Source organism: Schistocerca gregaria, chromosome X (assembly GCF_023897955.1).
Source record: "Schistocerca gregaria isolate iqSchGreg1 chromosome X, iqSchGreg1.2, whole genome shotgun sequence".
Taxonomy (NCBI): domain Eukaryota; kingdom Metazoa; phylum Arthropoda; class Insecta; order Orthoptera; family Acrididae; genus Schistocerca; species Schistocerca gregaria.
Window position 1 is genome coordinate 565,896,201 of NC_064931.1, and position 25,887 is coordinate 565,922,087.

At 40.2% G+C, this 25,887-nt stretch overlaps 1 protein-coding gene across 2 annotated transcripts in view; it reads right to left on the bottom strand.

The window, feature by feature from the left end:
* LOC126298442 (rho guanine nucleotide exchange factor 17) overlaps positions 1-25,887 on the bottom strand; it is a 950,787-nt gene that overhangs the window by 245,128 nt on the left and 679,772 nt on the right. For both annotated transcript variants that reach the window (XM_049989771.1, XM_049989770.1), the window contains exons 3-5: positions 18,374-18,451; positions 13,870-13,974; positions 6,953-7,069 (exon numbers count right to left, since the gene is read on the bottom strand). In XM_049989771.1, coding sequence (XP_049845728.1) covers positions 6,953-7,069; positions 13,870-13,974; positions 18,374-18,451 — 300 coding nt within the window. The remainder of the gene's footprint in view (positions 1-6,952; positions 7,070-13,869; positions 13,975-18,373; positions 18,452-25,887) is intronic.

The following is a 25,887-nucleotide window of genomic DNA, read 5'->3' on the forward strand; positions in this document are numbered from 1 at the left end:
TAATTTTATATTAAATGAATTACAGGTATTTGCAGAGTAGATTCAGAAAACAATGTGACAGACATTTTCACCAGATCTTTGAGCAAGGATAAATTTGTAAAATTTCAAGAAACATTGAATGTAATTTATTTGTGATATAAAAGTAAGCAGATGTGTTTGAATGTGATACATTTGCATTGGCAGTGTTGAGAGGTATATCAACAATAAGTGTATGTGTATGTAAAATAGTCTATCAGTTCTGTGTTGTGACTGTATTCACTAGGCAAAGAGAGATGTAAATTGTATTTAACTTTTCATTAATAAATATTATTCACTACAAAGCTATTTTCTGATTTATAGTTCTAAAACCAGCTATATTCTCTACTTTTATTGCTGTTAGAAGTGGAAGGAAACGTCAATGATGAGCAATGGAACTGACAACTCAAGTCCCTGAGCCAAGACTGGGCTCAAGACTGTGGGAAAGGAAAGAGTAGCATTTGGCATACATTCATCCAAAAGAAAAATGACATAAGTATTTCATAAGCCCAATGTGTAGGATTCTGAGGGAAGTTCATCACACCATTTTATTTATCACTCAGGACTTTTTCCACAATAAAATGAATGTACTTCAGTAATGGTAAGATGAGAATGCACAACCACAGGTACAGAAGACTGTTTACATGGAAAATATTATAAAATGATCATTCAGAACTTAAATTTCTGACCTAATGAACTATTTATAATACCATAAGTGCCAATAACCTCACCGTGTTGGATACTCTTGTTCTTTTGCAATCACAGAAGTTAAGCAATGGTGAGACTGGTAAGCATTTGAAATGTGTGACCACGTGGATACACTGGGTGTCGTCAGCTCAGAGACATGCAAGTGGTGAAAGTGGCATTCAGTTGAAAGACTTGCACTGGACTTTTGAGCCAGATGACATTATTTATTATGGTAAGTGAAATATAACATAGTGACTGCAATGGTGTGTGTAGAGATATCAATGGCATGTGTTATGTAAGTATAGGCACTTGCAGAGTTTTTAGTGTGTTAAGACATTACTAGTAAAATTAAGTTAATCTTATTGTGCAGACACATAGGACCTGTGTAGTGAAATGAAACAATTCTTGTGTCCGCAGTTAATCTTGAGCTTTTTAGTAGAGTGTGCACCGACATGAAACTTCCTGGCAGATTAAAACTTCCTGGAATGTTAGCCCTCCAAGTCATGTGTGACTACTGTGAAGTTTCTAAAGTGGGAGACAGGTATTTACTAAAGTAAAGCTTTGAAGGTAGGTCATGAGTCATGCCTGGAGAGTTCAATCTGTAATAGAACATCTTGTGAAAGTCAATGTTTCTTAGGACAGGAAGGAAATTTTTTGGCATAGTGCAAAGATGGGACTGATATGATTGAAATATTGTTTTTTTATGTCAATACATGTTGCATAATAATTAAAGTCAAATGTCAACTGAATCTGGAGAAAAGATTTGTTCATACAACTTTTGAAAAGAGGGTATTTTGTTGAAATAGATAATGTGAAATTCTGTGTTGTCATAAAATTATTTGTTGATGACACTTTACTGCTAATGGAAACTAATACAAAGTTGGTGAAAGATCCAAATGAAAGATGTCCTACTGCTGTGTACACTTTACTGTTAACTGTAACTAATGCAAAGTTAGTGAAGGTTTAAAATTAAAGATGTCCTGATGCTCCAACCGCAGACAAAAACATGGTGAAAGTGTACAGTACACGTATTGTCTTGGGTAGTCAGTGGGTGAGAGTGCATGAAACAGCTGACACCAAAGGCTTATCAGTAGTACAGTACGGTACTCTACATTAAGAACTATCTGTAAGAAATCTTTGTGAATGTTCTGAATGCTGAATAAATGGGAATATGTTTCACATACCATTTGCAAACAGAATTCAGCTGAACTATGGATGTGCTATATGGGTCAGAAATGAAACAACAGTCTAAGCACTAGGTGGATTCTGGTGTCTATGCGTTAAAAATGGAGAAGTTGATTATATATGCCAGAATGACTGTGTTCATGCTTCTCTATAATGACAAATGTGTTCTCCTCATTAATTACCTAAAAAGGTTAAACCAATATTTAGTGAATACTAAGCAAGTCTTTTGCATTATACAATTAAAAAAGTTGAAAAGCGATTTGGATTGCTTTGTGAATATGAAGTACAATTTGTCGAAACATCCAATCTGTTCATTATATCTGGCACCTTCTGAGTTCCAGGTATTTCACATCTAAAGAAATTTATGATGAGGAGATACTTGAAGTGCAAAGAATATCGTCACGTAGAAGAAGGTGTAATTAGATGAATGATGAACACTAAGTTCACTTAATGAAGGTTTATTCAGCAATTGCACATACAAGAGCACAGAGCAAACTGCCTCTGGCCAGAACACATACAGTATATATACAGCCACAGAACATTCCAGTACAATGATTCTTGACATTTGTGGATACTTCTAGAATGTACTCAGACTGAATATAGAAATTAAAATTATACAGTCCACAGGAGTTTTGAACTCATGACCAGCCATACAACAGTTTAGTGTCATAACCACTACACCACAATGCTACTCAGTTTCTTCTGTCATTTTGCTCCCTCCTTAAGTGAAGAGAGTCTGTGTGTTACGTGGTCCTAGGCCAGCAACGAGTCATCGGTCCTGCATATTCCAACTCCCGATGACTGATGCTCACCCGGGTGTGGATCTTCTTAGAACTTCTTTTGCCGCTATGCTCTCCATCACCTTTATGCTTGTTGCCTGTCGCTGGAGCTTTGAATTTAACCTGGGTTGCAGGATCCTTGTAGGGCTTCATTCGAAGGATGTGGACCATATCTCTGATCTTTTGTCGTCGTGTGTACGGGTCAAAATCTTCAACTTCGTAAGTAACATCAGACAACTGTCTTACAACCTTATAAGGTACAAAGTAGCGCCTGAGGAGCTTCTCAGAGAGACCAATCTTCCAAACAGGAGTGAAGATCCAGATGAGAACACCAGGCTGGCAGACAACAGGGCAGTGGCCCGCGTCATACCTTCGGCGATCATTTTCTTGAGCCTGCTCTGTGCGGAGTCGAGCTAACTACTGAACTTCCTCAGCTCTTGTTACTACCTGGCTGATGTAGTCATCATCCACGTATTCAGGATATAATGGAAACAGAGCATCCACCATCAGAGTCACCTCACGCCCATGTACCAGGAAAAGGGCATAAATCTTGTGGTGTCTTGTTTGGCAGTGCTGTAGACAAATGTCACAAAAGGTAGAACCTAATCCCAGTTGCTCTGCTCAACATTGACAAACATTGATAGCATGTCGACCAAGGTCTTATTAAGGTGTTCAGTAAGCCCATTAGTTTGTGGTCGGTAGGCAGTCGACATGTGATGAGTAATGTTGCACCAACGGTTTATCTCTGCCACAAGATTCGATTGATAGCATGTCGGCCAAGGTCTTATTAAGGTGTTCAGTAAGCCCATTAGTTTGTGGTCAGTAGGCAGTCGACATGTGATGAGTAATGTTGCACCAACAGTTTATCTCTGCCACAAGATTCGATTGAAAAACTTTCCCTTGATCCGTAATTAATGACCTTACGGCACTGTGTTTTAATACAATGTCTATTACTGAAGAATAACTTGGTCATCCCAGCTTCTGTCATCTTGTTTAAGAATGGATTTGGTGAATTGTGGGTAGTTAACTGTCACTGAGAACCGCAGATCCTTCCAAGACACATGCGCATAGCAAATGCTGAGCCATTAATTGCAGAACAGCTGAGCATCATAGAAACCTCACATGCCAAGTCTGCGGGCGAAATTAGCACTACCACTATGAGACAAGATCTTATAGTTCAACTATCACCAGATCTCACTAAGGAGCAACAGAAGAAACTACTTGCCATTCTTCAAGAGTTCTCTGAATGCTTCAATCAACAAGTGAAGAGCAAATTAGACAAATTGACAGTGAAGAACTGGATTAGAAGGCCATCAACCAATAAGCCAGACAGCCTACCATGTGTCAGCAACAGAATGCTGAATAATTTGGAATGAGGTAGAGAAAATGATGAAGAATGACATCATTCAGCCTTCACAGAGCCCATGGTCATCACCAGTGGTCCTCGTCAGGAAGAAGGATAGCTGTTGGCGCTTTTGTGTTGATTACAGGAAGCTTAATAAGATAACTAAAAAGGATGTTTGCCCTCTTCCACAAACCGATGATACACTAGATTGCTGAAGGGGGCTAAGTTTTTCTCAACCATGTACATGTACTCGGGATACTGGAAAATCAAAGAAGATGAGGCTGATCATGAGAAAACTGCATTCATCGCCCCTGAGGGCTGGTATGAGTTTAAGGTAATGCTGTTTGGTTTGTGTAATGCACCAGAAACTTTTGAACAGATGATGAATAATCTTCTATGTCACCTGAAGTGGCCGATGTGTCTTTGTTACTTAGATGGCATTCTAGTATTCTCAGAGACATTTGATGAACATATAAACAGACTGAGGGCCATTCTTAAGTGTCGCCAACAAGGTGGACTGAAACTTAATCGAAGAAAGTGTCTCTTTGCAGCAAAAGAAATCACAATACTTGGACACCTTGTGTCAAACAAAGGCGTGCAGCCGGACCCGAAAAAGGTGAGATCTATAATGGAATTTCCTATTCCTAAAAGTAGTAGAGGTGTGAAAAGCTTCCTAGGATTACATTCTTATTACCGTCATTTTATCAAAAACTTTTGTATCAAAGCCAGGCCACTCCAAGAGTTGTTAGAAACAGATGCTAAATTTATGTGAGGTGGTTCTCAACAGGATTCTTTTGATGTGCTGTGAAAAGCTCTGATGAGTGACCCTGTACTTGGACTGTATGATGAGAGAGCACCTGCAGAACTACACACTAATGCCAGTGGGTACAAGTTTAGTGCTGTTGTGGCGCAAATTTCAGATGAAGGTTATAGCCTATGCTTCTAGGACACTTACAAAAGCCGAGAAAAACTACTCAACTACAGAAAGAGAATGTCTTGCTGTGATCTGGGCCATGTGCAAATTTTGACAGTATATCTATGGACGTGGCCATACACAGCCCTTAGAGTTCATCATCTTGCAAGAGTGTAGTTATGACTTCATTCTCGGATGGGACTTTTTGGAAGCTTCTCAGGCAATTATAGATTGTGGTAGCTCGAAGATTATGCTAGACGAGATGATACTGTGGACAGGCAGACATGTATCTGAGCATGTGGAGACTATTTTTGCTGGATTAAGTGATCATTCCTGGAGCCAGTCCTAGAAAAGTAACTGTCACATGTCATGCCGTGCATAGACTAATGGATCTTGTAGTGGAATGTAAGAGAAGCATAACCACAACACCACAGTGCTACTAAGCTTCTTCTGCAACAATATGATATGACATATGTAGAGAGGTATTTTGCAGTTTTTCCAGAATGACACTTCATATGTGTAATCTACTCACTGGAAAAGTGTTGGACAAATTAATTAATCTAAAAGTAGGTTACATTGAAAAATGTGTGCATTCTGAACTTAAAAACAGAATGTTCACTGTGTGTTCAAGAAACTTTTTCCTTGTTCCTATATACAGCCTGAAAACTTAAATAATCACTTGTATTAAGAATGCTGAGGTATTTATAATTGTATATACTTACTCTTTAAAGTAAATTAAATATTGAATTAATGACAAAAAAGAAAAACTAACCACATCAGAATATGTGAGAGTGTGGCACATGAGCTAGCATACAGTGTTAACAGTGATAATTTCATGCATTTCTTTCTACACATGCATAGTATGTTTGTTGCCACACATGACAAATATTCAAAGTGAAAAAGGCATTTACTTCTTATATTTAATTTATTAACAATCTTTTCTATTTAAACCAGTTAAAATACCATAAAATTAGTTCATAAACTGTATTATCCATACCACAACTCCCTACATACCTTCATATAAAATACATATTTTACATGTAATTAAAAATGGTCATCTTTATGAACTATATGACATTGTCAGTTTGCATAAACATCTAATCAGAATTCAGTCTGGATGATTGCAATATGTTACAGAATCTGAAGCTGGGTCTTCTTTGCTAATAAGGAGATGATAAGAGTGAAAGTGCAGGCTGTGGTGAGAGGTGTCATAACACATTCCAACCTCCTGAACAGCATTAAAGTAATATGCACACAAAAAGGGTGATGGAGGGAGGAAACAAAGCAAACTCTGATGGAAACAACAAAAGAGAAAATAATTTCCCCACCAGAGAACACCAGTTATTAGGCCTCGATACAATACAGATGTAAGAAAATGAAATGTCACACAAATGTTGTTAAAATAGGAACAATGAAGGTTCACAAAGAAGAAGGTTTAATGATATGAGATTACAAAGGCAAGAGGACAAAGAAGGAGTCACTTGAAATGTGAAAGAGATACCAGTGGGATGTCACTAAGGCAATCTCTTTACACATGTGTGATGGACTATAAGAATGAAACTCAAAGAGAGGAATGGTTAATAATAATTTCGTAACGAAACTTCCTGGCAGATTAAAACTGTGTGCCAGAACGAGACTCAATCTCAGGACCTTGACCTTCCCAGAAGAGCTTCTGTGAAGTCTGGAAGGCAGGAGACGAGGTAATGGCAGAATTGAAGCTGTGAAGACAGAACGTGAGATGTGCTCGGGTAGCTCAGATGGTAGAACACTTGCCCGCAGAAGGCAAAGGTCCAGAGTTCGAGTCTCGGTCTGGCACACAGTTTTAATCTGCCAGGAAGTTTCACATCCGCACACACTCCATTGCAGAGTGAAAATCTCATTCTGGAATAATTTCGTATTTTATTTAAATTTCATATTGGAAGTTGGTTTTTCTTTATCTCCAAGTATGTACTACTCAGATAGCATCAGAAACAATACATAAGGAAAAACACTTTAGATATTAAGACAAAGGAATATTGTTTTCCTTACCTCTAGAAATTTGGCAAATGCTGGTTTTGCTTGGCATGTAGCTTTAACTGCTTCTTTTGCTGACTTCCAGTTGTTTATGAATGATATGTACATATCAATTACATGTTGTTTTGTAAACTGAAATGAAAACACAAATTAAGATAAAATGTATAATACTGTGATAAAATGCAAAAAAATTACAAACAATATAAACATTTAATAGACTGAAAATGGAAATATAAATTTAACATTAGAGAGAAAAAAATAACTACTAACAAAGTTAGTTAGTTTTCAAAGAAGCATTCATTTTGTTTTTTAACCATAAGCCACAGATTGCATTAACTATACTTCTATAACATCAGTTTCTCAAATTATTTGCTTTCACACACTACAGATGGTGCAAAAGAAAATTATAAATTAAATCCCACAAATTTTATAGGATCTATGTTGTGCTATCAAGTAAAATCATAAAACAAATAGAGACAATGACTAATGTGCAAATGAAAGGTGTGTGGTAAAGATCCATACTTTAAAGTTCAGAAAAACAGCTCTAATTTCCAAGGCTTTGCCCTTTATCTAGCATAAATACTAATATTCTCTCTCTCTCCCTCACTCATGTGCATGTGTGTGCAACCATCCACCCACCTACACAAACACACACACACACACACACACACACACACACACACACACACATACATACACACACACACACACACACACACACACACACACACACACACACACAAATTTCACAGTCAGTGTGTGTGTGTGGGGGGGGGGGGGTGTTTTTGTGAGTGAGTATGAGAGAGAGACAGAGAGAGAGAGAGAGAGAGAGAGAGAGAGAGAGAGAGAGAGAGAGAGAGAGAAGGGGGGATGGAGAGGGTGATGGGGGGGGGGGGGGGGGAGTGAGTTTGTACTTATACTAGAAAAAGGGTGGAAGTTGAAAAAGTAGGTCAGTTTTCTTGTCTTTTAAATTTGTCAATGATTCACCTATCATTTGTCCACCAGTAAATCTGTGTTTTTTTCAGCTTTTATTCATTGTCTACAGCTTAGAATTCCCATTATTTTAACTAGTATATTACCTATTGAAGTATGAATGTATCACAGCAAGTGCTAGCCAAAATCAGAAGCAAAATTAATGAGGATAAAATATGTTAAGCTTTAAGCATTGCCTGCATATTATTAAAAGTCAAAAGTTAAAAGTATAGAAGTCCATTAATCGAACTAATGTACGGCAGAGCCTATAAAGAATAATATGATAATTAATACACAAACTTAGAATTTTAAAGAGGAGTACAGCTATGAACCAAAAAATATTAGATACACTCTGTAGTAAATGTGTGAGTTATCATTGCTTCTTTTGAGCTCCAGGTTCTTGATGAATTGTAATCATTTGAATTATTTTTCAACAATACAGGTAATAATAGATTTATTAGCATTGGAGGTTATGGCAGCTGAATAGCTGTAGTACACCTTGGGTCCCTTTCATAAAAAAATATGGAAACTGAATTCAATATTTCAACATTTTTCTAACTTGGATTACCGTGTTCTCAACGAATAAATGAATGCTGATTTTTGCACCCCAACATGAGTTTAAAAGTGATATGATAATCACTAATGATTTTGAATACTGCACTTTGTGTAACTAAGAATATTTTGTTAAGATCTTTAACCTTGCCTGCGTACAATTTCATTTGCACTGTTTATAGTACAGCATTTGCTTTTGCTTTAGAAGCTTTTCAAATTTGTTTACATACTATGTGATTATCTTCCTTCTTTAACTACTGTACGAGTTGAGATATTTTTCTACTAATTGATTAAGTATTCTTCAGAACTTGGCCTTTAGTTCTGTTACTATCCATTGCTAAAATGGCATGTTGGTTATTATTGTTTGTGTCATAGATGTGACACTTTTGCATTATTATCCTGGTTAAAAAACACATTTTCTTGCTCATTTCAAAAATTCTTTGTAGTTTGAATGTTTTTGTTGCTACATTGTCATCACAAATGCTGACATAAGCCAATATGTGAATATTTTCTATGCTATCAGATCAACTAGTCACTAGTATAATACATTTCCATCATTTGTGGGTTTCCCCAAACTCTAGATAGTGTTCCTTAAGTGCTCTTCTTCTCTGATGTATTTATTCCATTCTCTTGCTAACATCCATTCCTCATAACCTGTTCATAAATGATGTTTCACATTGGAGAGAGAGGACATATATTGTCTCTGTATAAAGACTTATGATTGAATTACCATCTCATCCTAACATCTTGTTCTGATTTGCATAGGAATAGGTAACATTGCAGCTTGTGTAGCAGAAGGTGAAAAAAGAAAAAATGTGTTTTATTTCCTGGCCTTTCTAAAGCATTTAATTTTATTAACTATGGCGACCTATTACAAATACTTAATAAGTGTGGCAAAAAAGGATAAAGCTAGTGGTATCACAAAACTTAACTTCAAAAAAGGAGTACAATATGTGAAGGTAAATTATAATATTGCCAGTGTTGTGAACTTGTACACTGAACTAGTAAAACATGGTGTATCACTGGGATCAGGGCTAGGACTCTCCTACTCATACTATGGTAAACAACACGCTTTCAGCAGTTAATGATGATGTAATCTTGTACACAGATGACGCAGCACTCATAGCAAGAAATGATTTAAAATGAGAGGTGGATGAGAGAATATCTGAAAACATGTCTTACAAAGAAATGAGCCAGTGCAAATAATTTATTTAAAAAATGCTGACAAACAAACATAATTCAATGCAAATAAAGCTGCCAAGTCTCATGACATCTGCCCTTTGATTGGGGACTCAAATCTTAATGGATATAGTTTTAAGAATTTTTGGGTGTTTTTGTTGATGAGTGGACCATATAAAGGTAACCTTTTCTAAGGAAGTAAAAATATATTTCTCACAAGGACAATGGCATAAACTATAAGTGGAGATTCACTCCAAATAACATATATTATGGATAGATCTACCAACACCTATCTTATACTAAGACATACAAATACAAAGATTTGCCAAACTATGCCAACAAGGCTGTCCTGTAAATAATAATGAAAGAGCTAAATATATTAGCTGTAATTTTACTGTAAATATTTCAAACAATCATATCTAAAAATAAACTATTCTGCTTTGTTGAACAAGGACACACACAAATATAATATGAACTTCACTGCATACAAAGAACACAGTTTCAACTAACTTACAAGATTCTTATAAATGCTGACTTCCAAACAACATAAAAAAGCATAGAAAGGAGATCAGTACTCAGAAATAAACCAAAATATTACTTAGGATTATTGTTTCCACACAGTGTTAAAGAGAATATATAAGCCAGATACCATATCTTGAAAGAAAAAGTAAAAGTAGAGGAAATAAATCAAGGCAACAGCTCATTATGAGTTTGCTGTTTCTTTATGAGAATATTTTAGAATTTTCTTACATTTCAATCACATTTGGGAACTAGCATCCTGAGGAAGATGAAAACGAAGACCAAAAACAATGCTGAGAATATAGAAGTAACTAAGGATTAGCTTGTATGGAAAATTGTGTTCTGAATGCTGTATAACAGTGCTAATTAACTTAAAAATATTGTTTGAACTTCAATAAATTTATTTCTTAGTGTTTCTGTAGTGTGGTACCAGATAGTTACAATAAAACTGATGGTGTTCTGGGTGCTGCAGTGCAGGCTGCATACATCACAGGTTTCTGAAACATCGTTGATATGTTCATTAGTCAGTGTGCTCATGAAATATGCTAAAAGAAATAACAGTTACACTTTCTGCCTGCAGGTGAATATATGGTGCTGTAAGTAGTCAGAACGTGGTGTGGGTGCAATAAAAAGGGAGGAACAATCAAACACATGCTAATGGTGGTTCTTGAAAGTTTTTTAGGACATAGTCACAACATCTGTATGGTTTCCTGACTCAGTGACATGCTGCATCTGTAACATGGCCTGGTTGACAGTTGCTCACAGAACATCTGGTATGATCAGAGCAATATGTTGTCAGATGCTATCCTTCAAATCAGGAAGCCTGTGGATACATCCTTAATAGACACAATTGTACAAATGTCCCCACAACCAGAAGTCACATGGATTTTGGTCAGAGGATCTGGAAGGCCAACATCTTGAAACTGCCTAGAGATGCTGTGGTCATTACAGAAGGTTTCCTGAAGCAAATCTTTCATCTGGAAAGTGAAATGTCTTGTCATCCCATCTTGCATGAAAATAAAGTTGTGGACACAGTTGCTTTCTTGCAAAGCTGGAATCAAGTTTTGCACAAAGAAGCCTTTATAACATGCAGATGTCACTGTATGCCAAGCAGACATATGAGGTGTCATCTCCTCAAAGAAAAATGAACTGCTGAGTACAGTGCATGTTCCTGCACAACATGGGGCAGAGTAGAACCCCATATGCAACAGTTTTGCGCATTCACAGCACTGTGCAGGATAAAATGAGCCTTGTCTGTCCAAAGAATATTCACCACCCAAATGTCATCCATTTCCATGTGTGCCAAAAAATGAGGGGCAAAGCTGTGGCATTGTAGACTGTGTTAGGGTTTCATTTGGTGCATATTCGGAATGTCATAGGGATACCAACATAAAATGCACCACAAAAGCTTTTGAACTATTGACTAGAGGAGAGATAATTCCAGTGACACAGCTCAAGCCTGGCTGTGGAATGTAAAGCACGTGCTCACAGTTGGCTATAGCTATAGCAATTTCATCAACAACTATCATGGGAATTTCTTGATCATATAGTTTAGTCAACTGATTGACATGAGATGTCTTCACAGCTGTCTGTAATATTTCTGCAATGCAGGGCTGCTATTACTGCCATTCTGCTACAACAATGTTACCAGCAACACATGATTTTTCTTCTCAATAGCCATTGTGTTTCATACAGAAAACCTCAACATTATTAAACCTTTACACCAACAGTCATTTCACAAAAGAAATAAACACACATTGCTAAGTCACAAACAGCATACTAACATCAAAATAGGGAACATTTCACATTCTGATAGCATCATATTTTCACCTGAACTGTTTTTTCAGCAAACTCTGAAAGATCACCAATTAATGAACATATCTACTATGTTTTAGCATCCTGTGATGTATATAGCCTGTGCTGCAGCACTCTGAACACTGGCTGTTTAATTATAAGAACCTGGTATATATGTATAGCCTTTTTTGTGTACTTTGGTTAGGTTTCAAGATGTGCATTACTGACACTGCTTATTAGCACTTATCTGTGTAAAAACAGGCCCTTAATTACTTTTGAGTAATATTACTTATACTGCTGTTACTACTACTACTACTACTACTACTACTACCACCATCACCACCACTAGCACTACATTTATCTGAGAAGCTTCAAAACTGATTGGTCATTCCAGTTGTAGCTGCTCTGCTTAAAGAAACCTCACTTATTTTTCTTTTGAAACTAATAGTTTGTGGCCCAAAACTGAAAGCTGAGTATACCTTTGTGAATTATAATATTTTGTTGACATTGTTTCCACTGTAGAGGTGACTGATTTCTCAAAGCAGACTCAAGAGCAGAATAGGATTTAGCAATTTTCATACATATAGGTACGATACTCAGTTGACAAAAAAGTTGTAAGCATAACTGAAAAGTAGTAGGGTCAAAATACATCAAAAATTACCTGGCCACAGTGGATTAACTTATCATATGTAGAAAGGAATAATCAACTCCTGTCTCCACTTTTCTCCATTAGTATAATGTCTAGTGAAGTGCTGCATACTGTCTAAAGCAGTTTATAAGTTGACAGCTGTTCTACTTTCACTATGTTTCTGGATGTTGTAATGGTACAGACTAGAATCCTATCTGATTCCCTAAATTTAGTACAGAATCGGATACACAGATTATAATTACATAAAGTGTTGCACTTATTACATAAGCTGTCCCAGCTAATTCTGATTTGTTATCTATCCAAAACTGTAGTTATACTAAGTACTATGCCATTACACTTCAAATTATTATTGTTCTGTGTAAAACCACTTTCAAGAACATATTCTGGCTACTTGAACTTAACTTAAAAACATTTATGAAATTTCTACAAAACTTTGTCCTGTATAAATTTGTCAATACTGCATCAAAGAGTCAAGGAGAACTGTATCAGGATGCTATCAGAATAGTTAAAATATGAATTAAATTTTTTTGTTTATTATTTACAAGATATATTTCACTGATTTTCTATGAGAAAGATACTGCTATCAAAATTTTGCTTATATACAGTTCCTAACCATATTTTTTAGTAACAACTTCTGTATGCAAATTATCTGAGATGTAAAACTTCTGATTGTAACTCCAATTATAAACTCATCTAAACAATATCATGCAATGTGGAGATTTCTATATGTTATTTATACCACAGCAGCAGTGAACACCAGTTAGTTTTTTCTAGGTCTCATATTAGTTTGTGTTGAGTCAACAGAGTCTGTGCAGTTGGTGCCCAAAATGGATAAAGTAATGTATTTATTCGTCTGATGAAATTTGAAGCAATAAATAAAGAGTAATTTGAAATGATGTTGGGTTTATTAACAAATTTACAGAATAGCCAGGCAGAGTTACACCTCCCAGAAATGAGTATATTTCTAAAATTCTTTCATTTGCGCATTTCCCATTAGTACTTTTATCTCTCAATGATGTACATCAGCAGATGTTCCAATAGAATCACTTGTGGTTTCTTTTAAAGTTTATTATTTCACAAATTTTGTAATCATAGATGTTACAACACCCTGGTAAGTCATTTCAAAGTACAAAAACTTTATCTCATTAGACGCTTGGATATTCTACAGTCGTTACCTTACACAAATTTTGTTGTTATTGGTTAATCTGTAATTAAAGTATCTTCTGATGCAGATCAGTGAGAGAGGAAATTAAGAACTATTACTTACTGCCTCTACAAAAACATCTCCAATTGTTTGCTGCTGGTCCCAATCATCTAGCTTCTTCTGAAGCTCAGCCAGAAATACCTCATGGTGAGAGAGAATAGATGGAATCTGAAAGAAGGGAACAACCAAGTAAGAAACTGTCTCAACAGCTGGAGCATTACAAGCAAGAGAACTGGGTGGAGAGAGGCTAAAACACTCACTGTAATTGGGAGGACCCTCATTCAGGGTTTTGTGCTGTAATCTTAACACTGATTTCCAGAAATTTTCAGAACTGGCATGACATATACAGGGAAAAACTGTAAAATGTCAAATTTAACATATTTCACAGTAAGTTTCTGTCATAATCAGAAAATAGCTATCTCAACACACTAAAGAGAAAGGACACAAAAAGGTAATGTAAAAATGCATGGATCACTAATGGGATTATAGGGTCTTATAAACAGAGAAGAAACATTTATATGTTAATAATAACAAGTAAAGATCCTGCATAAGTTGCATGCTCCAAAAATTATGTCACATTATTAGAATTATAAGAAAGTAAAATCTACATCTAACACCAGCCAGGGTGGCCGAGCGGTTCTAGGTGCTACAGTCTGGCACTGCGTGACTGTTGCAGTTGCAAGTTCGAATCCTGCCTCGGGCATGGATGTGTTTGATGTCCTTAGGTTAGTTAGGTTTCAGTTGTTCTATGTTCTAGGGGACTGATGACCTCAGCAGTTAAGTCCCATAGTGTTCAGAGCCACTTTTTTTCTACATCTAATTTAGTAAAACAAGAGACACAACAAAAGATCACTGAACAAGGTAACATCTCTATTGATCTCAGCAGAAAGTATGTTGAGAGAAAGTGAACAGCAATCTGGAGTGGGGCAGTGAAAGGAAAGGGATAGCAGGGTAGGATGAGGGGGAAGGGGGTGGAGAGAAAATCAATGTCTGTCAAGGTGTGTGGGGACTAGATGATGGCCTGATGAGAGTTCCAGGTGCAGCGTCAGGATGTAGGGTGTGTGGAAAACAAACGGGGATAGGAAAAGGAAAGGAGCAGAGAAGGGGAGGGGATAGGATAGGTTAGTGGGTTCAGTGACAGAGGGTGCCATACAATGAGGGTCAGGGGATGTGAAAAAGGAGGAGGTGATATGACAGAGGGTGCAGAACCTTGTGGATGGAGAGTGTGGGGACAGTAGGTTACCATAGGTTGAGACTAGGATAATTTACAGCATTAAAATATGTTGCAAGGGTAACTCCCATCTGCACAGTTCCAGAAAAGATGGTGGTGAAGGGGAGGATTGAGAGGGCCTAAGTTGAGAAGCAGGCATTGAGATCAAGCATGTTATGTTCAGGGTGGTCTACTTTGGCAGTGTCCACTCATCCTGGTGGACAGCTGGTTGGCAGTCTTAACAATATAAAAAGCTGTGCAATAGTTGTAGCAGAACTGGTATACGACATGTCTGCTTTCACAGGTAGCACAGTCTTTGATGGGGTAAGATAAGCCTGTGACAGGACTGGGATAGGAAGTGCTGCGTGAGAGGATTCAACAGGTTCACACCTAGGTCTATCACGATCCCTGATGGTGCCCCAGATATGTTCCATTGAGATTAGATCAGGTGGATTTGGGTCCAAGACCTCAACTTGAGTTCACTATCATGCTCCTAAAATGACTGTAGCACGATTCTGGCCAAGTAACTTGGAGAGTTATGCTGCTGGTAGATGAAATTGTCCTCATGGAAGACATCAAGCGTGAATAGATGCAGGTGGTTTGAAAACTGTTCAAACAATACTACCAAATGTGCCATGGAGCCCAGATAAATACCCCCCACTGCATAATATTTCCGCTACTGGCCTGTGTCTGTGGTGCGATACATGTTCTGAGCAGCTGTTCACCTGGATAATGGTGTATCTGGATACAGCCACGGACCTAGTGTAATGAGAAACATTTTTCATCTGACCAGACGACACGTTTTTATTGATCTGCAGTCCAATCTCAGTGATCCCATGCCCACTGCAACCGTAATTAACGATGTCGTTCGGCCAATTTGGTAACACATAGGGGATGTCTGCTGCAGAGTCTCATGTTCAACAACAGGCACTGAGTTATGTGCTCTGAAACACTTGTGCCTGCACCAGCACTGAACTCTCTCGTCAAATTTACCACAGATCGCCATCTGTCCAGCTTTTCGGAGGGGTCAAGCCTCTAACCTCTACGTCCTTGGAAGTCCACAACTTATCTAAGACCTTGCCGCCTACTAATGGTTTTACTGTCGTAGAACCGCTTTCCACATATGCACACGGGCAGCCGACCAGTTTCGCTGTTTCTGAGATGCTCGTAACCAGGCACTGGGTAATAACAATCTGCCTCTTTGTCACAGCCGCTTTGTCAGTGGATTTCCCCATTTGTTACAATGATTCATCATTCCTCTCTGCTCTTATATATGTTTATACGCGACAAAGGTACACTATGTGATCAAAAGTATCCGGACACCTTGCTGAAAATGACTTACAAGTTCGTGGCGCCCTCCATCGGTAATGCTGGAACTCAGTAAGGTGTTGGCCCACCCTTAGCCTTCATGACAGCTTCCACTCTCGCAGGCATACGTTCAATCAGGCGCTTGAAGGTTTCTTGGGGAATGGTAGCCCATTCTTCACGGAGTGCTGCACTGAGGAGAGGTATCGATGGCTGTCGGTGAGGCATGGCACGTAGTCGGCGTTCCAAAACATCCCAAAGGTGTTTTGTAGGATTCAGGTCAGGACTCTGCGCAAGCCAATCCACTACAGGGACGTTACTGTCGTGAAACCACTCCGCCACATACCGTGACTCATGAACAGGTGCTCGATCGTGTTGAAAGATGCAATCGCCAACCCCGAATTGCTCTTCAACAGCGGAAAGCAAGAAGGTGCTTAACAGCAATCTAGGCCTGTGCTGTGATAGTGCCACGGAAAACACGACCACACCATAACACCACCGCCTCCGAATTTTACTGTTGTCTTTACAAACTCTCGCAGATGACGTTTACCAGGCATTCGCCATACCCACACCCTGCCATCGGATCGCCACATTGTGTACCGTGATTCGTCACGCACTCAAAGTTTTTTCACTGTTCAATCGTCCAATGTTTACGCTCCTTACACAAAGCAAGCCGTCGTTTAGTATTTATCGACGCGATGTGTGCCTTATGAGCAGCGGCTCGACCATGAAATCCAAGTTTTCTCACCTTCCACCTAACTGCCATAGTACTTGCAGTGGATCCTGATGCAGTTTGGAATTCCTGTGTGATGGTCTGGATAGATATCTGCTTATTACACATTACGACCCTCTTCAGCTGTCGGCGGTCTCTGTCAGTCAGCAGACGAGGTCAGCCTGTACACTTTTGTGCTGTACGTGTCCCTCCACGTTTCCATTTCACTATCACATCGGAAATAGTGTACCTAGGGATGTTTTGGCTCTAAGCATTATGGGACTTAACATCTGAGGTCAGCAGTCCCCTAGACTTACAACTGCTTGAACCTAAATAACCTAAGGACATCACACACATCCATGCCCGATGCAGGTTTCGAACCTGCAACCGTAGCAGCTGCACTGTTCCGGACTGAAGCACCTAGAACAGCTCGGTCGCAGCGGCCGGCGGAATGTTTAGGAGTGTGGAAATCTCGTGTACAGACATATGACAGAAGTGACACTCAATCACCTGACCACGTTCGAAGTCCGCAGAGCGTCCCATTCTGCTCTCTCATGATGTCTAATGACTCCTGGCAGTAGGTGGCATCACAATGCACCCAATATGAAAAACATATTTTTTTTTTTGGGGGGGGGGGTCCATATACTTTTGATCACATGGCGTGGCCGTTGTGTCTCGACAGCTGTCCCAGAAGCAGCAGAGTTTTCCCAAGTTCGCACAGATATGAAGTATCTGAACAAGGACGCCCATACGATAGTTCGTAGGGTGGGGGAGGCCCTAGACATGGGGATATGGAGTACTTTTAATATTTCACTAGACAAATGGCGACTTGTAAGTAGCCATAAAAATGTTCCTTCCGATCTTGTTAAAAACCTATATAATACCGACTTTTAAATCATCGTCTTGAAAGACAAACACCTGACTACAATATACTTACTTTTTTTTCTGTCCCAAAGAGCTAGGGATGGATCGCCCCACCATCTTGTACGCGGATATGGACGCCCTAGAATCTGAACTGCATGTAAAGTAAGCTGCGCCATTTCCTTCTAGTCACGTGCGTTTGAAGTATCCGTTTTCGTAATTGGTTCTTATTCCCAGAGGACAAAAACGGAGATATGTAAGCTGTAAACTGTGTACACATCTGCACTGTATCATATTCAAACAGAACATTTCAGTTTTCTACAATTTTACTGGAAGGTTCCTTCCCGATTCCTGATTAGTGATTTGAAGCTTATTGAACCAAAACTCTGGTCACTGCCCACGATGAAACTCAATGCCGTTGCTGCCGAGACACAATGGCCACGTTTAGCAGCTATCCTTGGCGTACCATAGAGGCTCACCTGGTAGAATATTTCGTCCACCAGCGCGGAATCGACCAGACCAGCATTTTCCGGACTCTTCAGCTGCTTCAGGTATTTCTGAAACAATACAGAAGAAAAAATTACTAGAAGGAATATCAGTAGCTTGTTTGGGAAGGGCTAATGTCGGGCCTACTACATTTGGCGAAACCTTATCGCCAGCTAGCCACCTGTCCATTGCTTACACGAATATAAACTTGGCTGCTATCAGAATTCTTCGAATTCCGCAATATGAACACAAGTTTGCAACACTGTAGATTACGGCAAACTGTACAGGCTTTTCTCAGACGCTTGAGCAGTACATTGTCGGCATAGAGAATGTAATATAAAGGTATAAGTCGTGTCTTTAAGCTCGATTATTCACTATTCTTATAGAACTTTATGTTGAAAATCCGCTCTCAGGAACTCTTATATTTTATATACTATTAACAATACATTTTGAAGCTATAGCTACGCCACCAGGTATAGGGTGTTAGAATTATGTATTTTTCTATAAAAGAGTGTGCAGATAAACTCACAATATAGGGTTACACGACATTAGAGTTTTAATGCCATTAGAATATTTATGATTCTCCGTAATGAAAAAATAAATTAGTTGTTATACCCTATTAATTGTGAACGACATATGGTATGCTTCGTCCCTCACAATACAGCCTGAGTCAAAAGTCGCAGTACACCTCGTTATGTCAAAAGCCCTGTATGAATGGGGAAACCTGAACACTCCAGTAACGCATGGGTGACGTGGTCCATCTTTTATGGTATGTACCGAGCATGGGCGGCATCTTGAAATCGACCATCTTGAATCTAAGTCAATTTTTTTTTAATGGAGAGGGGGTCGTATGAAATATCAAATAACATCAGCTTTCTCTGACAAGTTAATTACTGTAAACAGATTCGAAGTAGTAGTAATGGTTCAAAAAATACAACACATCTTGATTGGAATTACAGGTTGAACTTTTATCCATAAATGACAGTCATATACTGTGTTCAACATGCTGTCTGTCTCAGTCAATGCACATTTGAAGGCGCTGAATCCAGTCGCCATGCACTCGCAGAAAGATATCCACAGAAATGCTGGCACAGGCTTCTTTAGTGCGTTGCTCGAGGTGGTGTCTGTTTCTTATTTTCTCTGCATATACGAGTTACTTTAAATGACCCCACAGATAATAGTCAACTGGTGTGGGATCAGGTGATCTGGATGGTCATTCCACAGAGCCATGTCGGCCAACCCAATGACCAGGAAATTGACCATATATCCACAGACGAAAATTAGCTCCGTAGTGTGGTGGAGATCCATCCTGTTGAAAGCAAGAGGTAAAGCTGCCATCTTCATCCAGAACTACGGGGAACACCACTTCTTGGAGCATTTCCAGGTAGCGTTGAGCATTTAGGGTCTGGTCAATGAAATTGGGGCCAATTACGTGGGTACCCCAATTCCACACTACATCATAATCTTTGTGTCACCAACTACCTTGGAAGGTCCCATCGAGTGCGAATTCTGTAAAAGCATCCGGCCACCCTCTACCAACAGCGATTGCCAGATCCAGACTAAGATGCCGACCCCGAGCAGATACAGAACGAGGCCAGGAAAAATGAGGAGCAGAAGAAGAAGAAATGATTTATCGCCAATAGTGTATACCCAAATCGAACAGTGATGGATCTTTCTGGCTACTTATAAGCAGTATGTTACATTTATTTACTTTCAGTGTCAACTACTTGTACCTGCACGAATCGTTGCTCCTTTACACTTCGTCACTGTAGTCTTCTGACGTTGCAACTTTCCTATGGACAGCAGCACCGCCCTTGAGCTTATGGGCAACAACGCACTAGCCCGCCGGCACCTACAGCGAGCGGTTCTGCGATTTCCGCGGGTTACAACGCACTGGCCCTCCGAAAGCCGCAGTGTATGGACTATGTCACTGATTTATTCTGCGGGTCCCGTGGCGGTACTCGCTCTCTCAGTCGTTTCGCTAAGAATATGCGGCTGAACGGAAGGTGTTTATTCCAATTTTGGAAATAATAAACCAAAATGGAAGTACCTGCAGAAGGTGCTGTGGCAGTTAGGCTCTTGGTACGCCAGTTGAAGAAAGAAAGGCTTCGCAAAAACAGAAAACACATACAGGGTGTTACAAAAAGGTACGGCCAAACTTTCAGGAAACATTCCTCACACACAAATAAAGAAAAGATGTTATGTGGACATGTGTCCGGAAACGCTTAATTTCCATGTTAGAGCTCATTTTAGTTTCGTCAGTATGTACTGTACTTCTTCGATTCACCGCCATGATTTCATTCGGGATACTCTACCTGTGCTGCTAGAACATGTGCCTTCACAAGTACGACACAACATGTGGTTCATGCACGATGGAGCTCCTGCACATTTCAGTCGAAGTGTTCGTACGCTTCTCAACAACAGATTGGTGACCGACGGATTGGTAGAGGCGGAGCCTCCACGCTCTCGTGACCTCAACCCTCTTGACTTTCATTTTTGGGGGCATTTGAAAGCTCTTGTCTACGCAACCCCGGTACCAAATGTAGAGACTCTTCGTGCTCGTATTGTGGACGGCTGTGATACAATACCCCATTCTCCAGGGCTGCATTGGCGCATCAGGGATTCCGTGCGATGGAGGGTGGATGCATGTATCCTCGCTAACGGAGGACATTTTGAACATTTCCTGTAACAAAGTGTTTGAAGTCACGCTGGTACGTTCTGTTGATGTGTGTTTCCATTCCATGATTAATGTGATTTGAAGAGAAGTAATAAAATGAACTCTAACATGGAAAGTAAGCGTTTTCGTACACATGCCCACGTAACATATTTCTTTTTTGTGTGTGAGGAATGTTTCCTGACAGTTTGGCCGTACCTTTTTGTAACACCCTGTATACTGGGTTCACCCTTTCCCAGATAAGAGAAATATCAATGAGTCTTTCATGACCTTGTACAATGAGTTACCAGAATACGAGGATAATTTTTTTCAATTACACCAGAACATCAGCATCTTGCTTCGCTAAATTACTTTGAAAATTAGGTGAACAGTAACTGGAACGACATCAAAATTGCGCTCATATATAGATCCTGAAGAAAACCTACTGGTATCAATAATATAAGCATGTTACCGTTCTACTTAAATAATTTAATATCATCAGATGATCTGTGTTACGTGTTTCGAAAGGTTCAGATCTGTTAGTTATTAGGAGATACAAGATGCCCTCTCGAATCGATTCTCCAGCTAACTGTACTAGATAATTTTCATAAAAAACATTCGAAACAATCTCAACACTGGCAAAATTTTAACTGTGCGATTGTATAACTGACAAAATTCTGCGTGCAATAGACTCGGCAAGTACTTTTCCGGAGGTATGTGCCAGCAGAAACGCACAGCTCACTCAATTCAAGCGAATTACGGGCCGTTAGTTTGTTGGTGCGGAGCTGGGTCCCGACAGTGCACCAAACGTGTTCCATAGGATGCAGATTAGGCGAATTCTGTAGCAAATTAATTTAACTATCGTACTCCTAAAATAGCTGCAGCACGAGATTCACCTGTCACACAGATAGCTATACTGCTGAATGATGTCATTGCTGCCGGAAAAAAACATCAAGCATTAAGGGGTGCGGGAGGGCCACAGTAATGTTCACACATTCCACAGCTATCATGGTGCCTTTCTTTTTTTAACTCTTTATTTCAACAACATGATTCATGAGAAACTTACCACCTAATACAATAGTGGGTCTTAATTTATACTAACGATTACAATACTGCAGCATTTGTTAATTAGTTACTAGGTATGTTAATTGTTTGACTTCCCCTATGGGCATTCTCAGTCCTACCAATGTTAGTTCTACTATTAATCTACGCCGCCTGCAGCGTTATATGCTTGTCAGCGTATGCCCCTGGTTCCGGGCTGGCCCAGAGTCGCTGCAGTTTTATACTAGTGGTGTTATCCTAACTTATCCTACTCTAATCCTACTGTCGAATCCAGCGTGTGTCCAATTCGGTCAGAGTGTCCACTCTCCTCCTAGTCCTAAACGTGGCGGATCCCAGCCGTGAAGCGGCTGGCTAAATCCACGCCCCGGCGGAAAGGGACAGGTGCACAGAGTCTGCTCGCGTTTAAGTCTGGTTTAATCTACAGGGTGGCGCAGGGGAACGGGAAATTTTGAACGTTACAGTTGGCAGCACTGTAGCGCCGGCAGATGTTCGAAACTTTGCACAATTGATGTGAACGCATTGCCATTTAGTAATCATGGAGAATTGGACTGGTGCGGAACGTGCAATAGCCGTTAGAGCGTTTTACAAAAATGGTGATAATGCGACTGCCGCGCAGAGAACATTTCGACAGCATTACTAGCTTGGACGTCATGGACGTGTCCTATCTGCACATGCGATTACAAGGTGGGTGCGTAATTTTGAAGAAACAGGATCTGCCTTGAAAAAGAAACCTCCAGGTGGCATTCCAACGGTACGTACCCCAGAGAACATTGCAGCTGCTAGAGCTGCAAAGGAGAGAAGTCCTCGCCGCTCCGTTCGACAGCATGCATCTTCGCTAGGGATTAAGCGACGAAGCTTACAAAGAATACAGCACGAATTAGACTTCCATCCCTATAAGTTGCAGATTTTGCAACACTTACATGAACGAGACCCAGCGTCACGTATGGAGTTTAGTAGCCAGATATTGCCTAAATCAACGAGGACGCGAATTTCCTTGGTAACTTATGGATATCAGACGAAGCCCATTTGCACCTGAACGGATTCTTGAACAAAGAGAATTTTCGTTATTGGGCACAGGACAATCCTTGAGGGGTTCACCAGCAACCACTACATAGCGCCAAGGTCACAACATGGTGTGCTGTATCATGTCATGTGTTATCGGCGTTTATTTTTTTGAACGTGAGGATGGTAGTGCAGTGACAGTAACATACGCTCGATATGTTGAAATGCTTCAAACATTCTTTACACCGAGACTGTACGAGCTTAATCTTAACGTCGAAAACATGTGGTTTCAGCAGGACGGAGCCACGTCACACACTGCTCGACAGTCGATGGCAGCAGTTCGTCAGTTGTTCGGAAGACTCATTGTTTCACGTAACGGTGACATTGCATGGCCTGCGAGATCCCCTGATCTTAGTGTGTGCGACTTCTTCCTGTGGGGATATCTTAAAGGCAAGGTGTACCGTACACGTCCTGCAACAATCCATGAACTGAAGGAGAACACTGAAAACGAAATCACAGCCATCCCCAAGATTTGCTACACCGCGCATTCCAGAGTTTTCATAAAAGGCTGTTAGAGTGTGAACGCCGAATGGGAGCACATCTTTCTGATGTCATCTTTAAAAAGTAAAGAGACACTTTTGGACATTTTGATTGTAAAGACATACTGAATAATGGCATACTGAGGATATTCACCTTCGTTAATAAATTACTAGTTTTATGAATTTATTCATGGAAATGACGTTATTTCGAAATTTCCCGTTTCCCTGCGCCACCCTGTATTATTGATTGTTCCTTAGGTATTGTCTTAGTAATTTGCTTGATATCTCATCAGCAAGGTTGTTTAAGATTTGAAAATGGTCCTCATGCCTGAGCAGGTAGTACGTGTCATTATTTGGTAACTGAAGTTTTAGCTGTGATGCGACGTCGTCGGAGAGGTGGCACTCATACGCCACATGGTCCGGGGTGCCCTGTGGAACCCCACAGCCACACGTTGGTGTAGCCCGTTTCCCAAACCGGTATAGGTATGCCGGGTAGGGTCCATGTCCAGTAAGAAAGTGCAGCAGTCCTCTTGATGGCTTGAGATGTTTGAGCTGGAGTCGCTTCTTGATATTAGACAACAGTTCGTGTGTTCGACGACCTGTTTTGTCATTATCCCATTGCTCCTGCCATAGCTCCTCCCCCCTATGTTTAATTTCAGATTTAGTGCCCAAGTATGTCCCCATTAGTTCAAATATTTTATCTCTTTTTCCCTCTTGAACCCAATACCAGGCAGCCTGTTCCCTCATTTTGATATCCAGGGGACCAAGCCCCATTATTACTAGTAGCGCCCCCCCCCCCCCCCCCCCCCCATCGGTGTCGTCCTGTATGCCTCTATAGAGCGCAGGAGCACATTTCGCTGCACTCTCCTAGCGGCCATGGCGGGCATGACCCTCGTGAGCCTGTGAGCCCAGACTCCTGACCCGTATCCTACAATTGATGTCAAAATGCTGTTATGATGCAATTCTATAAGGTCAGGTGGCAAATGAAATCACTTATGTCCAATCCCCATCAAGATGTTTAATGTTTCAAGCGATCTCTGTGTCACTGTGTCAATGTGTGATGTATAGCTCCACTTCTCATCGACGACTACGCCTAGGTATCGGGCCTTACGGCGCCGAAGAACTGGCGAGCGGTCTATTGTTACCGTAGGATTGTCCCTTGAGTAGCAAGTAAGTGGACTTACTAGGTGATATCGTCATTTTGGTATTGTGACACCATGTAGTTAGAATGGATATAGCCCTTTCAATTTTAGGTTCCAACTCTTCGTTTCTACGACCGCCGACCAGCAGGAAGAGGTCGTCTGCGGAGGCTACGCCCTCTAGCACATCATCGCTAGTCTGCAGATTATCTATGAGTGACCAGAATGAGATTTCCACTCTGCAGCGGAGTGTGCGCTGATGTGAAACTTCCTGGCATATTACAACTGTGTGCCGGACCGAGACTCGAACTCGGGACGAAATGTTACAGGGCTTGACAAAATTATCTGAGAGAAATTCTGAAGTAGTTGTGTCTTGTTAGTTGAGCACTCTCCTAGCGGCCATGGCGGGCATGACCCTCGTGAGCCTGTGAGCCCAGACTCCTGACCCGTATCCTACAATTGATGTCAAAATGCTGTTATGATGCAATTCTATAAGGTCAGGTGGCAAATGAAATCACTTATGTCCAATCCCCATCAAGATGTTTAATGTTTCAAGCGATCTCTGTGTCACTGTGTCAATGTGTGATGTATAGCTCCACTTCTCATCGACGACTACGCCTAGGTATCGGGCCTTACGGCGCCGAAGAACTGGCGAGCGGTCTATTGTTACCGTAGGATTGTCCCTTGAGTAGCAAGTAAGTGGACTTACTAGGTGATATCGTCATTTTGGTATTGTGACACCATGTAGTTAGAATGGATATAGCCCTTTCAATTTTAGGTTCCAACTCTTCGTTTCTACGACCGCCGACCAGCAGGAAGAGGTCGTCTGCGGAGGCTACGCCCTCTAGCACATCATCGCTAGTCTGCAGATTATCTATGAGTGACCAGAATGAGATTTCCACTCTGCAGCGGAGTGTGCGCTGATGTGAAACTTCCTGGCATATTACAACTGTGTGCCGGACCGAGACTCGAACTCGGGACGAAATGTTACAGGGCTTGACAAAATTATCTTAGAGAAATTCTGAAGTAGTTGTGTCTTGTTAGTTGAGCACATCATCACGAAATCTTATTTTGTGTAAGTATGTCTTCAGCTTGTTTGACTATCTTCCCTT